The following is a 13,058-nucleotide window of genomic DNA, read 5'->3' as shown; positions in this document are numbered from 1 at the left end:
AGATTCATGCATTCAAGTCCCGCAACAACGAGCATTTTTTTAGTTACTTTTAAGGCGAAAGAAAAGTTGGAGGGCAAAAGTGGAAATAAATTCAAAATAGGGAAAAAATAAAAAGTTAAACCAAAATCGAATGGCTGGACGGCACCGCTGCGCCCCTTTGGTCCTTTACAAATTTAAATTTATATTTAAAGGCATTTTCGCCTTGAACCCTAAACCCCTGCAAACCTAGTGCTAAAACCTCCGAGGCTGATAAACCCTAGCTTTTGGGAAAACCCTAATTTATCCGTTTCCTGTGAAATTGGTTTTGAGTTTTGCGCTTTCAAAACCTTGAGAATCTCTTTCTTCAATTCCAATTCTTCTGAAAACAAAAACCGGCCTTAAAAACCTTTAATTCTTCGCTGTTTTGAAAAGTTTTCCGCAGTTCGTTTCTGAACGATATTATATATAAAATTTTGTTTCCTTGAGTCGGCGTTTGTATTGTGGGTTTTCGTTTCTGAAATTACTTAAAGTATATATTTTTCAAACCTAAATATATATATTGTTAGTATAGTTTAATAATCTTAATACTTGAGCTTTCAAATGGCCATTGATGGTAGTTTCAGCTTGGAATCAGCACTGGGGAGGTTTCTTGCTCGGTGCCCGGAGCTCCAATTTTCTCCAAACTTTGATTTTCTGTCCAAAAAGGTACGGAAATTTACTGTCATTTGTCAAGCTTTATAGGTTGCTGATCAATTAAAAGAAAGACAAATTCGTGGTTAGGTGTTACAGAATTAGAGTACTAGAAGGATGAATGATTTGAACTAATAATATTGCTGGTAAAATTTACTCTGTTTTTCGGCGTTTGGTTTTGCGCAGGGAGATGCTGTGACTGAAGATGAAGTGGTCAAAGCGCTAGTTGGGGTGTTCTTACATCCAAAATATACGATTCCCTTGATTGGATGTTTCCGTCCAATAGCTCAGAAGATCGTGGGCAAAGCTGTCGATTTGCTTCGGCTTGTGCCGAATTTGAGGTCTAATTTTGATGGGGGATCAGTTTCAAAATTTTGCAGAGCTACTAGTTTAAAAGAGGTTGATAATGTTATTGAGTTCTACAATGGAGCTGGGAGGGGTCTAGATCTCCATGAGCTTGCTTGTCTAGCCTTCTGTCGATCCCTTGAATTGGATCCTTTCTTGTGGGAGTACGTTCACTTCTCATGTCTATATATGTGAATACATGTATGCATATGTCTTTAATGTAATCTTATCTGTTCGTATTATGTACTTGTTCATGACATTCACCCTCCTTTTAATGGTTGGACACAGTTACATGTACTATATAGATCTTTCTTTTCGTCACTTGCAGGTCTATAGTAGGTTATTTTCAATTTTCTCCACCTCCATTTCAACGTGTTCTGCTGGGACCAAAAGTTTCTGATCTCCGTATTGAGGTTAGTAAGCTTTGTATGAATAATTTGTGTGAAATGGAATGCTCTCTCTCCCCCTTACTCTCTATCTTACTCTCTTTCCCCCTCCCCCTGGCCAGTTTTGTTGTCTGACCTTTAATGGTTCTTGATTCCACAATACCCATGGTTCGGCCCCTGTTTGGAATTTCTTTAGGCTTATATGAAGCATAAAATAACTGAACATTTTCTCATTGGTGATAAACAAAGCACCAAACAATGTTAGCAGGTGAAATATAAACTTGATAGAACGTGTGGTGAACAAATTGTTCAAAATTACACTAAAACACTTTCCACACTTTTCAAGGATACGCAATTGGAGATTTCTTAGCTGTAACTGATATTATGTAGAGATCTGAAGTTTTGTTTCGTGAGAGGGTTCTATTCTTGAACTTCTTGTAAGTGAAGTGGTGGTGCTATCAATTATGCGGAAACAAAATAGACTTTGATCTTGCAACCCCCTGCATTCATGAGTTGAGCATTCCACATTTTTTGAGCTGCCCCTTCTCGATATTTGGCTTTAATGTCATACTTTTTCTTTTGTAGGATGGAACTAGGGTATTGCTAGCCGTAGGGGTGTCGTACCGCCTCCTCATAGTGAAGTATGACTTTTTCTCTAAACTTCTGAAATGGTCCTGTTTCCTGGACCTTGTGGAGCAGTGTGCAAAACTTGACCTGCAAGATAGTACTTCAGAAGTTGTGAAGGTTATCAAAGACATAAGATGGTGTGGGCTCCAAATAATTTCCCTCATTCTTAAGTTAAGTTGTAAAGCAACGGAGAACTTGGGTATTACAGATGAGGACGCGTTTTCATGTTTCTTGCGGTTGGTCTCGTTCACATCTTCCAGAAAGTTATTTCTTAAATAACAAATTTAATGATTCATTGTTGGTGCAATGTTTATCTTGATATTATTATTTCAGATGGGAGGAATTCTGTCAGGACGTATCATTAGAAAGCGCTGGCTGGTATGTTGAATCATCCAAACCAAATGAATCTGTGGATGGAAGCAGTATTTGCTGTCACAAAAGCAGTCTGCAGTCTTTTGGCCTTAATTCTGGGTCTGCTACTTCATATCAATGTTATGTGATTGACCCACAAGCAAAGCGCCAAAGGTGTGCTTCATAGAGTATTATCTTTTCCTTTTGATTGTAAAATGCTGTGTTATCATAATGGAAATTCACAAACTATTGTCCTTCGCTCACTCTCCTCATCAGAAAACTATGTATCTCTTTTCTCATATATTCTTATTCTACCTATTTGCATTTGCAACTGTTCTTTTATTTTCTGACATTGCCAATTAACTTTGTTGGTATATTTAGGGATGAGAGATCAACTGGCGATCCGTTTGTTGTGACATCAGCAATGAAGAGAACTGTTGAGATGGTGCTGTTAGCTGTGAAGCAAAGGTTGCCCGTTCTTCTGTATGGTTCCACTGGCAGTGGGAAATCTGCTCTCATCAGCAAGTTGTCCCAGGATAGTGGCAATCAAGGTATATACTGTTGTGTCCACTCTAGTTGAAAATCGGTTATTTAATTTGTGGTGATATATACCTGCAACAAACTGTTTCCATTGAAAATTTAGGGTGGGATTTAGGATGAAACCAGTGTTATCTAATACCTGCATTTGAAGCATATTGAAGTTAATATTGAATAAAAAAAATCAGTTTTTACACAAGATTTCATACTGTGACTATCCATACCTAATGTGCCTGCTGTATTGCAAGTGGTGGATTCCCTAGAGGTTAGGGTATTCCTCTTCAACCCACTTCGTCTCGGGTTCAAACCCTCCCCCTCTTAATGTATATTAATTGTAATGAAAAGTCCATGCTGTGTTGCATTACATGTGTTAACAATTTTAAAGGTCATAAATGCCATGGTTTCTTTTTTGAAGAAAAGATTCATATTATATGCCATGGTTTCTTAAGAAGTCTCATCTTTGGAGTGTTTCCTTAGGTGTAAGCTCTTAACCTCTTACATAATTATTGCCCTATGAAAAATCCTTGGGTGGTTGAATATTATGTAGTTGAACATTATGGGAAAACTGGTCTTCTGTTTTAGAGAAATTCTTATGTTGTCCATATGAGTTCTTGGGTATTTGAACATGGTTTAGCAATTAGTTTAGCCACAAAAACAAACAACCAAGCCTTATCCCACTAAGTGGGGTCGGCTGAATGGATCCTAGAAAGCTACTATGCTCGGTTTTACGCCAATTCTTCCATTAGCTCCAAGTACTCCATATCTTTTCTTATCGTCTCTTTCAAAGTCTTCCTCAGTCTTCCTCTACCCCTTTTGCCTTGAGCCTTCATCTATAGTCTCATCTTCTAACCGTAGTATCTGTAGGTCTTCACCATAACTTCTACTACTTCCATAGATTTTCCCATTAAGGTTCCTATATTCCCCGTTTCTAAACGCATTCTACTCTATTTGAACCCTACCCTCATGTTCTAGCTTCTTTGACCTCACTCGTCCAGTAAGATTTTAGCAATTAGTTTTGCGAATTATCTATATTTTTGCAATTATATATCCCTTACTTTCTGAATAGTTTTCCTTGTTTGGGGGATGTTCCATTGTTGTTTTTTTTTATTTTTTTATTTTTTCGCGTGACTCGTATCTTATCTGGTTGTTTCCCAGTTCTATCAATTCACATGGATGATCAAATTGATGGTCGAACATTAATTGGAAGTTACGTCTGTACGGAAAAACCTGGTGAATTTAGATGGCAGCCAGGGTCACTTACTCAGGTTTGAAATCCTTTAATCATATGAAAGTGTACTTGTATAGGTGCTGTTTAACCTCAGTTGCTCAAATCAATTTCTCATTTTTGCAGGCTGTTTCTAAAGGGTATTGGGTTGTCTTTGAGGATATAGACAAAGCACCATCTGATGTGCGTTCCATTATATTACCTTTACTGGAAGGTGCAAACCTGTTTGCAACTGGGAACGGACAGGTAAGAAAAGAAGGGTTAGGAGTATGTTGATTTTTTCTTGTGATAAGAAACAAACTTTTATGAACTTCAAAAATAAGTACGAAGCGTGGATAAGAAATCCACCAACTATAACAAGCCTAAATAATGTGAATTCAAGTCTTTAGGTTACTGGATTTTTATGTGAGAGCTTAAATTGAACACATTGAAATTTGTATTAAGGCTTCAAGTTCTTCAAAAACCTACTTGGAAGAGATGCTTCTTCAGGAAGCCGTAAAATTTACTTTTAAAGCCTACAAGTACTATTGAAGTTTTCTAAAATGCTTATAGAACTACTTCTCGTCTTTATCCTTTCTAAAACTGGCCAGGAGTTCTAGTACGGCACATTCTAGCAGATATTGAGACAGTTCATTAGTGTCTTTGGGATATTTTTAATATTTTCTGCTTGTTACCTCCCCTTCTGCTCTCTAGAGGTTTTGGTAGTTACGAGACGGTATCTTAAATTGATATATGTCTGTCCCTCTGCACTTCTGATGTTGAATCTTGTTTGAAGAAAACCTTTAGCATTTCAAGTTCCTATCTTTTCCAATCTATTCGTATCTTAAAAAAAAGTTCCGATCTTTTTGTAGTTGAAAGGTTCTTGTCACCATAAGAATATATATATATATATAATATAATATAATGGGAACTGTTATTAGCACTCCAAAAATCTCATTCTACACTCCTCACAAGTGTATTTTTCTTTCTAATTATAGAAAGTTTGGAGTGCCAAATGAGATTTTTGGAGTGCTAATAACAATTCCTATCGAACTCAATGAGTGGTAGGTCTCGGGTTCGAGACTTGGGAGCAGTCTCTCCATAAATGGGGGTAAGGCTAGCCGACATTCACCTCTCCCAGACCCTGCGTAAAGCGGGAGCCTTGTGCACTGGGTACGACCTTTTTTTAATAACAATTCCTTATATATATATGTGGGATTGAATTTTCCTATCTTTTTGTAATTGAACGGTTAGTCACCATAAGAATATATATATATATATATATATATATATATATATATATATATATATATATATATATATATATATATATATATATATATATATATGCGGGATTGAATCTTGAGAAACTATTTTTTGTCAATTATGATCTGCCCCTGATTATTGATTTCCATGTACACTGTATCTGGTGTGCCCTTCCTGTTTTGTTTTAATTTATTATTTTCCTTTCTTGGGCTATGAAAGGGCTTTCTAGATTATTTATTTATTTATTTTTTTTTTTTTTGTGTACTTGCATTTTACTAGTGGTTGAAACATTTGTGATTATTGCAGGAGATCACGGTGGCAGAAAGTTTTCGGATTTTTTCCACTATTTCAACTCTTAATCTTGATGCTTCGTGCATTTCGGGAGGTTTGTGACCCCATACCCACTCCCAGTTTCTTTTTTGTCCTTAGGCTGAATTTACATAACACTATTTAATGTCATTTGTTTCAATATACAATATGTCAGTATTTCATAGAAGTTTGATTGGTCAATTTCCATTGGTTAATTTCTTTTGAAATAGAGTAAGTCCTGGTGTGGGAGAGATTAGTGGAACTAAAAGTCTTCAATTCAATCCTTGTAGGAGCATTGAAAAATGGTATTGAATTGATTTAAACAAGTTTTTGTATGCTGTCAACCATTGTAATTCTAGATGGCATAGTGTTGAAGGTTCATCTGTAAATTAGAACAATTCTCTCGTCCTACATAAATGCCAGGCCACATGATTAATGAACTTTTTGTGGCAGGTAGGAATTCACTTTCCGTTTTTTTCAAAGTGAAGGTTCAACCCTCAACTAGCGAGGACTTGCAAAGCATAGTGAAAGAATGGCATCCAAGTTTAGAGCCTCTTGCTGCGAAACTCACAGGTGTGTCCTGACTCCGTTTCTTAAAATTAGTTCATATTGGTTTATCCTTAGTTCTTACATACTTTTGGCTGGTGACTGCTTCCAGAAACATTTGAAAGGATTAACACTGCCACATTACAACAAAATGGTGGATTTCAATCTGGAAGTTCCGCTTCTGTTTATTACCAAAGTAGATTCTCCTTAAGGTAAGTAAAGTTGGTTACTGGTTTTCATATTGGTTTGTTCTGGGTTTTTATATTTTTCTTGTTTGATTTAATGGTAGGGATCTCCTCAAATGGTGCAAACGAATAGCAGGCCTCAACTTTATATTTCAGGGAGATAATTTATCTTATAAGAACCGTTCTTGTATCTATCAGGAGGTCTTAATCGATGAACTTCCTTTTTGTCTTTTGTTTTATTGCGTGGCTAGCTTTCTGTATTAAGGTTTTGGAACATTGTATCATGATTTAGGCGGTTGACGTATTTGCGGCCTTCTCAACCTCTACGAAGAATCGCTTAGCTTTGATGCAAGAGATCTCCAGGTTGTGGTTATGGGAATCAACCATTCCAGACACCTTATACCCTTCTAATAAGCCGGAAGTCCAGGTCTAGTTGATTTCAGAATTGAGATTGCAATGTAATTTGTGTGTGATTAAGTGGAACTGTAAGTTTCTCATAATCGGAGTTCTACTGCAGGATTCAAATCCGTTGGATTTAGGAGTTGGTCGAGTTTCCCTACCTCGAGCTAAAGAAAAGACTCAAACAACTGTTAGTCAGAGCTTATAACACTGTCTATATTTATGATAACTTCAATACAGATTTGGTGATATTCTTGTTTCTTTTGCAGTCGCGTGGCAAGAAGAAACCTTTTGTTGAGATTCGTAGTTCCATTCACTCGCTTGAAAGAATTGCTGCATCTGTAAATTGGAATGAGCCTGTTCTCTTGGTTGGTGAAACTGGGACAGGAAAGACGACACTGGTACAGGATCTGGCTATGAGGCTTGGTCAGAAGCTAACAGTTTTGGTAATATTGCTTCCGAGTCTTTCTCCATCTGACTCTTTTATTGTTTTCTTACTTATCCTCTGGTTGCTAACTACTTTATTGGTGTCTCTATCAGAGGTTGATCTACTTTTACTTTCTGTTTTGTTCCAGAACTTAAGTCAGCAGAGTGATGTTGCTGACTTAATAGGGGGATACAAGCCTATGGACATGAAATTTATATACAATCCCCTGTATAAAGAGTTTCGTGATCTATTCTCTGAATCGTTTGATTTGCAGGTAGTATTTGTCTCAAAACTTCTTTTGTTGATTGTGGATATGTAACTTGGTGTAGTAACCTGTACCGTTATTTTCTTATATGCAGGTTAATTTCAAATTTTTTTGGGAGCTAGATAATGCTCTTAAGAAGGAGAATTGGGAAAGGTTAGTGAAAGGTTTTGGGCTCGGCGCTAAAAGATTTTTCCAGAAAGTCGAAGCAGCTAGATCTGTGTCAGTTGGACAGTCTGGAAAAAAGCGCAAGAAAGCTCTAGTCGAGGATCGAATTAAAGCCTGGGAAAAATTTTCACTGAAAGTAGAGAATGCAAGTGCACATGGAATGATATTTTCATTTGTAGAAGGAGCTTTTATAACTGCACTGGAAAAAGGTGAGTGGATTTTGCTTGATGAGGTGAATTTAGCTCCTCCAGAGACCTTGCAGAGGGTTATCAGTGTGCTGGAAGGAGAGCATGGATCACTTTGTTTAGCAGAAAGAGGGGATATTCACTACATAAAACGACATCCCAACTTCCGATTATTTGCTTGTATGAATCCTGCAACTGATGCTGGCAAACGAGATTTGCCCTTCTCTTTGAGAAGCAGATTTACCGAGTATTTTGTTGATGATGTACTGGATGACGAGGATCTAATTCTATTTGTTCGCCAATTTTTGGGTGGCAAAGATTCCAAAGTAAAGAATATTGTGTCTTTCTATAAAAAATCCAGGAAACTAGCTGAAGAAAAGCTGCAGGACGGAGCTAATCAAAAACCACAATATAGCTTAAGGTCTCTCTACCGTGCTCTAGAATATACGACAAGGGCAGAAAGAGAATTTGGATTTGAAAAGGCAATATATGATGGGTTCTGTATGTTTTTTCTCACTTTGTTGGATAGCAGCAGTTCTTTGGTTATGAAAAATGAGATCTTGAGTTCTTTGTTAGATGGAAAAATTCCAGATGAAGTACGTTATATTAAGTACCTGAGTAACTCAACTATTGAAGGGAGGTCTGACAACTCTACAAAGTATACTGAAACTAAAAGTGTTGAGGAGCGTCTCAGGAATTTGGCTTGTGCTATTTGGATAAAGAAATACCCTGTTTTATTGCAGGGACCTACGTCTAGTGGCAAAACTAGCCTTGTTCAGCATCTTGCTGCAATAACAGGTCATGAATTTGTACGAATCAATAATCATGAACATACAGATTTGCAGGAATATCTCGGTTCCTACATAACAGATGCTACTGGGAAGCTTGTATTCCATGAAGGTGTACTTGTGAAAGCTGTACGAAATGGTTATTGGATAGTTCTGGATGAGCTTAACTTGGCTCCGTCTGATGTGCTGGAAGCATTGAACAGATTACTGGATGATAATAGAGAGCTTTTCGTGCCTGAATTGCAGGAAACCATTCATGCACATAAAAACTTTATGCTTTTTGCGACCCAAAATCCACCTGGTTTTTATGGTGGGCGGAAAATGCTTTCCCGAGCTTTTCGCAATCGTTTTGTAGAGATACATGTTGATGAAATTCCTGAAACTGATTTGATTGAAATCTTGCGAAAGCGGCAGCCTGATGTTACTGAAATAAGGTCTCAGAAAATGATTAAGGTGATGAGGATATTGCAAAAGAAAAGGCAAACGAGTAAAGTTTTTGCTGGGAAACATGGGTTCATTACTCCGCGTGATCTGTTCCGATGGTCTGATCGTTTCGCACAACTTGGTGGTCGTGATCAGGTGGATTTGGCCCGAGATGGTTATTATCTTTTGGCAGAGAGGCTTCGTGATGAAGGCGAGAAATGTGTTGTTAGAGAAGTTCTGGAAAAAGAAATGGGTGCTAAACTTGTTGAGGACAACTTGTATCTTCAGGTACTCCTCTCTCTGTTTTTTTTGGGGGGGGGGGGTGGTATATAGAGTTTGCTTTCTTGGTTCCTCACATGTTTCCTTTCGGTTGTATTTGTAATTTCTTTTGAATATGCATGTCCAGTGAATTTTTTTATGGTGACTATGTTCTGATTTTTGTTTTCCACTTTTTATAGGAATATGTTCCCAGCTTTCCTGATGGTGCTGAAATTCCCAAGAATCTTCAAAAGTATGTAGTTAGACTGGAATTTTCGTTTGGTGTAGTAGGTTTTGATTAGCTTCTGAATACTGATGATAAATTTTGTTGGTGTTAGTTGGACTAAAAGTATGCGACGATTGTACTTCCTAGTGGAGCGTTGCTATAAAATGCGAGAACCTGTACTTCTTGTTGGTGAAACGGGGGTTGGGAAGACAACTGTCTGTCAATTGCTGAGTATTCTTCTGGGTTCAAAATTACACATTCTGAACTGTCATCAATACACCGAAACCTCTGACTTTCTCGGGGTTAGTTGTGAATTTTTATTTTATTTTGTGATTTTTCTTTTAACTCCTACTTGGGGATTCTCTGTATATATAAGGTTTTGGAATGTTACTTTATTTTTATTTCATTCAAGATCGAAATGATAATTAGTGAATGCATTGCAGGGGTTTTATCCTATTCGCGAGAGGTCAAGGTTAACATCGGATTTTAAAAAAGCAATTGAAGAATTGTTGATGACACAGGTTTTTGAGCGGTTCCATCTGGACTCTGTAAGAATCCTTTATTTGTTTACTTTTCAATCCTATTCCTTATCTGTTACACAGTACTATCCCTAAGCATGCGTGGGACTAGTTTTTCTAATTTTTGTGGGATTTACTGTAGATCATGGGTAGTATGCGACTATGTGTTACATATTTGATGTGTGTGTGTGCGTGCGTGTGTGTGTGTGTGTGTCTTATAAATGCAATATACAACAGCAGCTTCAGGTCGGACCCACCCTTTTTTCCGTTCTTTCAAGAAATTGGGATCATTAATGGCGTCTAATCCACTTTCTGTTAGATGATCTAAAACCGTCTTTTTAGATCTCATTTCGAGAGTTATGTTGCCAACGATCAATCAAATCGAAAATCAATTTATCCATTGATAATCATGTGGATTTTTGCTTATTTATTATTATTATTTTTGCATGAAGATTTTAAAAATAGATGGTTCAGTTCATTGAACTAGAATGCAAACTTGGATCACCTAGCAAGCCCTGTACAAACAATATTGATAAAGAGGGATCCTTTTCAAATGATTGAAGCTGCTCTTTTATTAGGTCTATATGTAAAGGTCATCCGTGTAGAAAATCAGCCAAGTCGGAAACAATTTGGTTGTCTAACCGTGATCAAACAGACAGAGGGACACATAATTTCTGATACATACTCAAATAGTTGTGATGATAGTCAAATGGCTAACTGCTGTTTGAATTGACTGATTTTTTCATTGGGTGAACACTTTAATTAAGACCTTAAAAATAGATTGTTAAGATTATTGGACTGTTTACAATGCTCTCTTGCATTTCCCTTTTAAAGATGGATCCATCATAAGAAGCTGAAAATGCTTCAAGACTTGTGTCAAGTGAAAAGTATTTTTTTTTATTTTTTTATTTTAGGGAACAATAGTAAGGTTGCTTATTGTCTATTATAAATTATGATAGTGATTTTTTCTCTTCTTTGTAGACTGTCTCTTCGGACATAGGTCAAGCCTCTGCAACATTGTCTAATCTGAACAAGATGATAAAAGCTTACAAAAAGGGTCCGATTTTGAATCCTGATGTCACCAATCAAGATGTGATGACTTTGGAAGGGATAATATTGAAGCTATCTGAGATGCACCAAAAGTGGCAGAAAATGTTTGAATGGTTGGATGGGCCCCTTGTGCAGGCAATGAGGAGTGGTGATCTCTTTCTTGTGGATGAGATTTCCTTGGCTGATGATAGTGTTCTTGAGAGGTTGAATAGTGTCTTGGAAACAGAGAGAATGCTGTCTTTAGCTGAGAAAGGAGGTCCTGATCTGGAGAAAATTGTTGCTCATGAGAAGTTCTTTTTGCTTGCGACAATGAATCCTGGTGGTGATTTCGGTAAGAAGGAACTATCTCCTGCTCTTCGTAATCGGTTCACAGAGATATGGGTTCCCCCTATAGATGATAGAGGTGAGCTTAGAAGTATTGCATCTCAGAGGTTGTCACCTGAATTCTCATCCATTTTGGATCCTTTGCTGAACTTCTGGGAGTGGTTCAACCATCTAAAGTCAGGAAGAACACTTACCGTGAGAGATCTACTATCTTGGGTGGATTTTGTTAATGTGACTGGAATCAAGTTAGGACATGTGTATGCATTCCTTCATGGGGCATTCCTTGTTTTGCTTGATGGACTGAGTTTAGGTACTGAAACTTTGAAAGGGAACAGCAAAGACGTAAGGGAGCATTGCTGGTTGTTCCTTTTGGAAGAATTGAAGGTTTGTTGGGTTTCTTTCAACTTGAATTGTTGTCTGCTCGGATTGCTTGCACTTTCTAATTTTGTTCTTTTGCCTGTCCATCAATTGGCTTCCATTGTGAAACATGACTCCTAGTGGTTTTGTTGTCAATTTAATATCTCCATGCTTGCATTCATTGTAGGTAGCAGAGGAAAAACTTAGTGAATTGGAGTTCAAAAAACTTTCAAAAATGCAAAACTATGGTTGGGGCGCTCCTGAAACAATTGAACAGGATTCATCCTGTGGTAGCATGCAGTGTGACAACATTTTTGGTGTGGATCCTTTCTATGTAGAGAAAGGTAACTATGTGATGCAACATGCACTCACTGTGTTTTATTGTTTTGAAAAGGTTACCCGTAGGCACTGTAAGGAACTGTTTTCTTCTCTCACGTTTCGTGGCACTGTACTTTAAATTATTATGATGGAATCATTTTGATGTTTGGTCTTCAATTTTAGTCACTCTGTCCTCCTATGATGTACTATAGGTTCTGAAAGTTGTGACACTGAGGGGTTTGAAATGTTGGCACCTACCACCAGGAGAAATGTCTTGCGGGTACTGCGAGCTATGCAGCTTCCGAAACCTGGTATGTCTTTTCAAGTACCAATGCTGCTTTCAAGTGTCCTCTTTTTCTTTTTGCTTTTCATAGCCTATATTACACCTTGTTTAAATATCTTAATTTGTTTATGCTCTCCAGTTCTATTGGAAGGTAGTCCAGGTGTTGGGAAAACAAGTTTGATTGTTGCATTGGGCAAGTTTTCTGGTCACAAAGTTGTCAGGATAAATTTGTCCGAGCAGGTTGGTATTCTTTTCCAGCTTTCATATTTTTATATAGCATAGATATATGTTTTGCTCACTCTTTTTTGTCTCTATGCATCTGGGAATGGTTCCTATGGTTCTGATGCAGACTGATATGGCGGACTTGTTGGGCTCAGACTTACCGGTTGAAAGTGATGAAGGAATGAAGTTTGCCTGGTCTGATGGGATCCTATTACAGGTTAAAACACCTTGTGTTTGAGGTTTAATATCTGTACCTGTGACATGAATCCACCTTACTCTCATTTTCTTGTCTTACGTGTCAATTCTTGCAGGCTTTGAGAGAAGGTTCTTGGGTTTTGCTTGATGAACTTAATCTTGCTCCACAATCTGTATTGGAGGTATTATGAGGACTCCTTTTGTTTCTCTATGCAATTATATTTGTATTT

At 37.4% G+C, this 13,058-nt stretch overlaps 1 protein-coding gene across 1 annotated transcript in view; it reads left to right on the top strand.

The window, feature by feature from the left end:
• Positions 1–217: 217 nt before the first annotated feature.
• LOC103436637 (midasin) overlaps positions 218–13,058 on the top strand; it is a 34,786-nt gene continuing 21,945 nt past the window's right edge. Inside the window, exons 1-26 of the mRNA XM_029101833.2 lie at positions 218–684; positions 856–1,178; positions 1,343–1,427; positions 1,986–2,263; positions 2,361–2,552; positions 2,760–2,929; positions 4,071–4,180; positions 4,267–4,386; positions 5,692–5,770; positions 6,148–6,267; positions 6,353–6,452; positions 6,530–6,626; positions 6,718–6,852; positions 6,943–7,014; positions 7,094–7,270; positions 7,400–7,525; positions 7,611–9,365; positions 9,536–9,588; positions 9,674–9,863; positions 10,005–10,109; positions 11,061–11,837; positions 11,998–12,154; positions 12,341–12,439; positions 12,551–12,651; positions 12,761–12,850; positions 12,945–13,010. Coding sequence (XP_028957666.2) covers positions 580–684; positions 856–1,178; positions 1,343–1,427; positions 1,986–2,263; positions 2,361–2,552; positions 2,760–2,929; positions 4,071–4,180; positions 4,267–4,386; positions 5,692–5,770; positions 6,148–6,267; positions 6,353–6,452; positions 6,530–6,626; positions 6,718–6,852; positions 6,943–7,014; positions 7,094–7,270; positions 7,400–7,525; positions 7,611–9,365; positions 9,536–9,588; positions 9,674–9,863; positions 10,005–10,109; positions 11,061–11,837; positions 11,998–12,154; positions 12,341–12,439; positions 12,551–12,651; positions 12,761–12,850; positions 12,945–13,010 — 5,682 coding nt within the window. The 5' untranslated portion in view covers positions 218–579. The remainder of the gene's footprint in view (positions 685–855; positions 1,179–1,342; positions 1,428–1,985; positions 2,264–2,360; positions 2,553–2,759; positions 2,930–4,070; positions 4,181–4,266; positions 4,387–5,691; positions 5,771–6,147; positions 6,268–6,352; positions 6,453–6,529; positions 6,627–6,717; positions 6,853–6,942; positions 7,015–7,093; positions 7,271–7,399; positions 7,526–7,610; positions 9,366–9,535; positions 9,589–9,673; positions 9,864–10,004; positions 10,110–11,060; positions 11,838–11,997; positions 12,155–12,340; positions 12,440–12,550; positions 12,652–12,760; positions 12,851–12,944; positions 13,011–13,058) is intronic.

Source organism: Malus domestica, chromosome 05, assembly GCF_042453785.1.
Source record: "Malus domestica chromosome 05, GDT2T_hap1".
Taxonomy (NCBI): domain Eukaryota; kingdom Viridiplantae; phylum Streptophyta; class Magnoliopsida; order Rosales; family Rosaceae; genus Malus; species Malus domestica.
The sequence above is the reverse complement of the archived record's forward strand: the minus strand, read 5'-3'. Positions and strand labels throughout refer to the sequence as shown.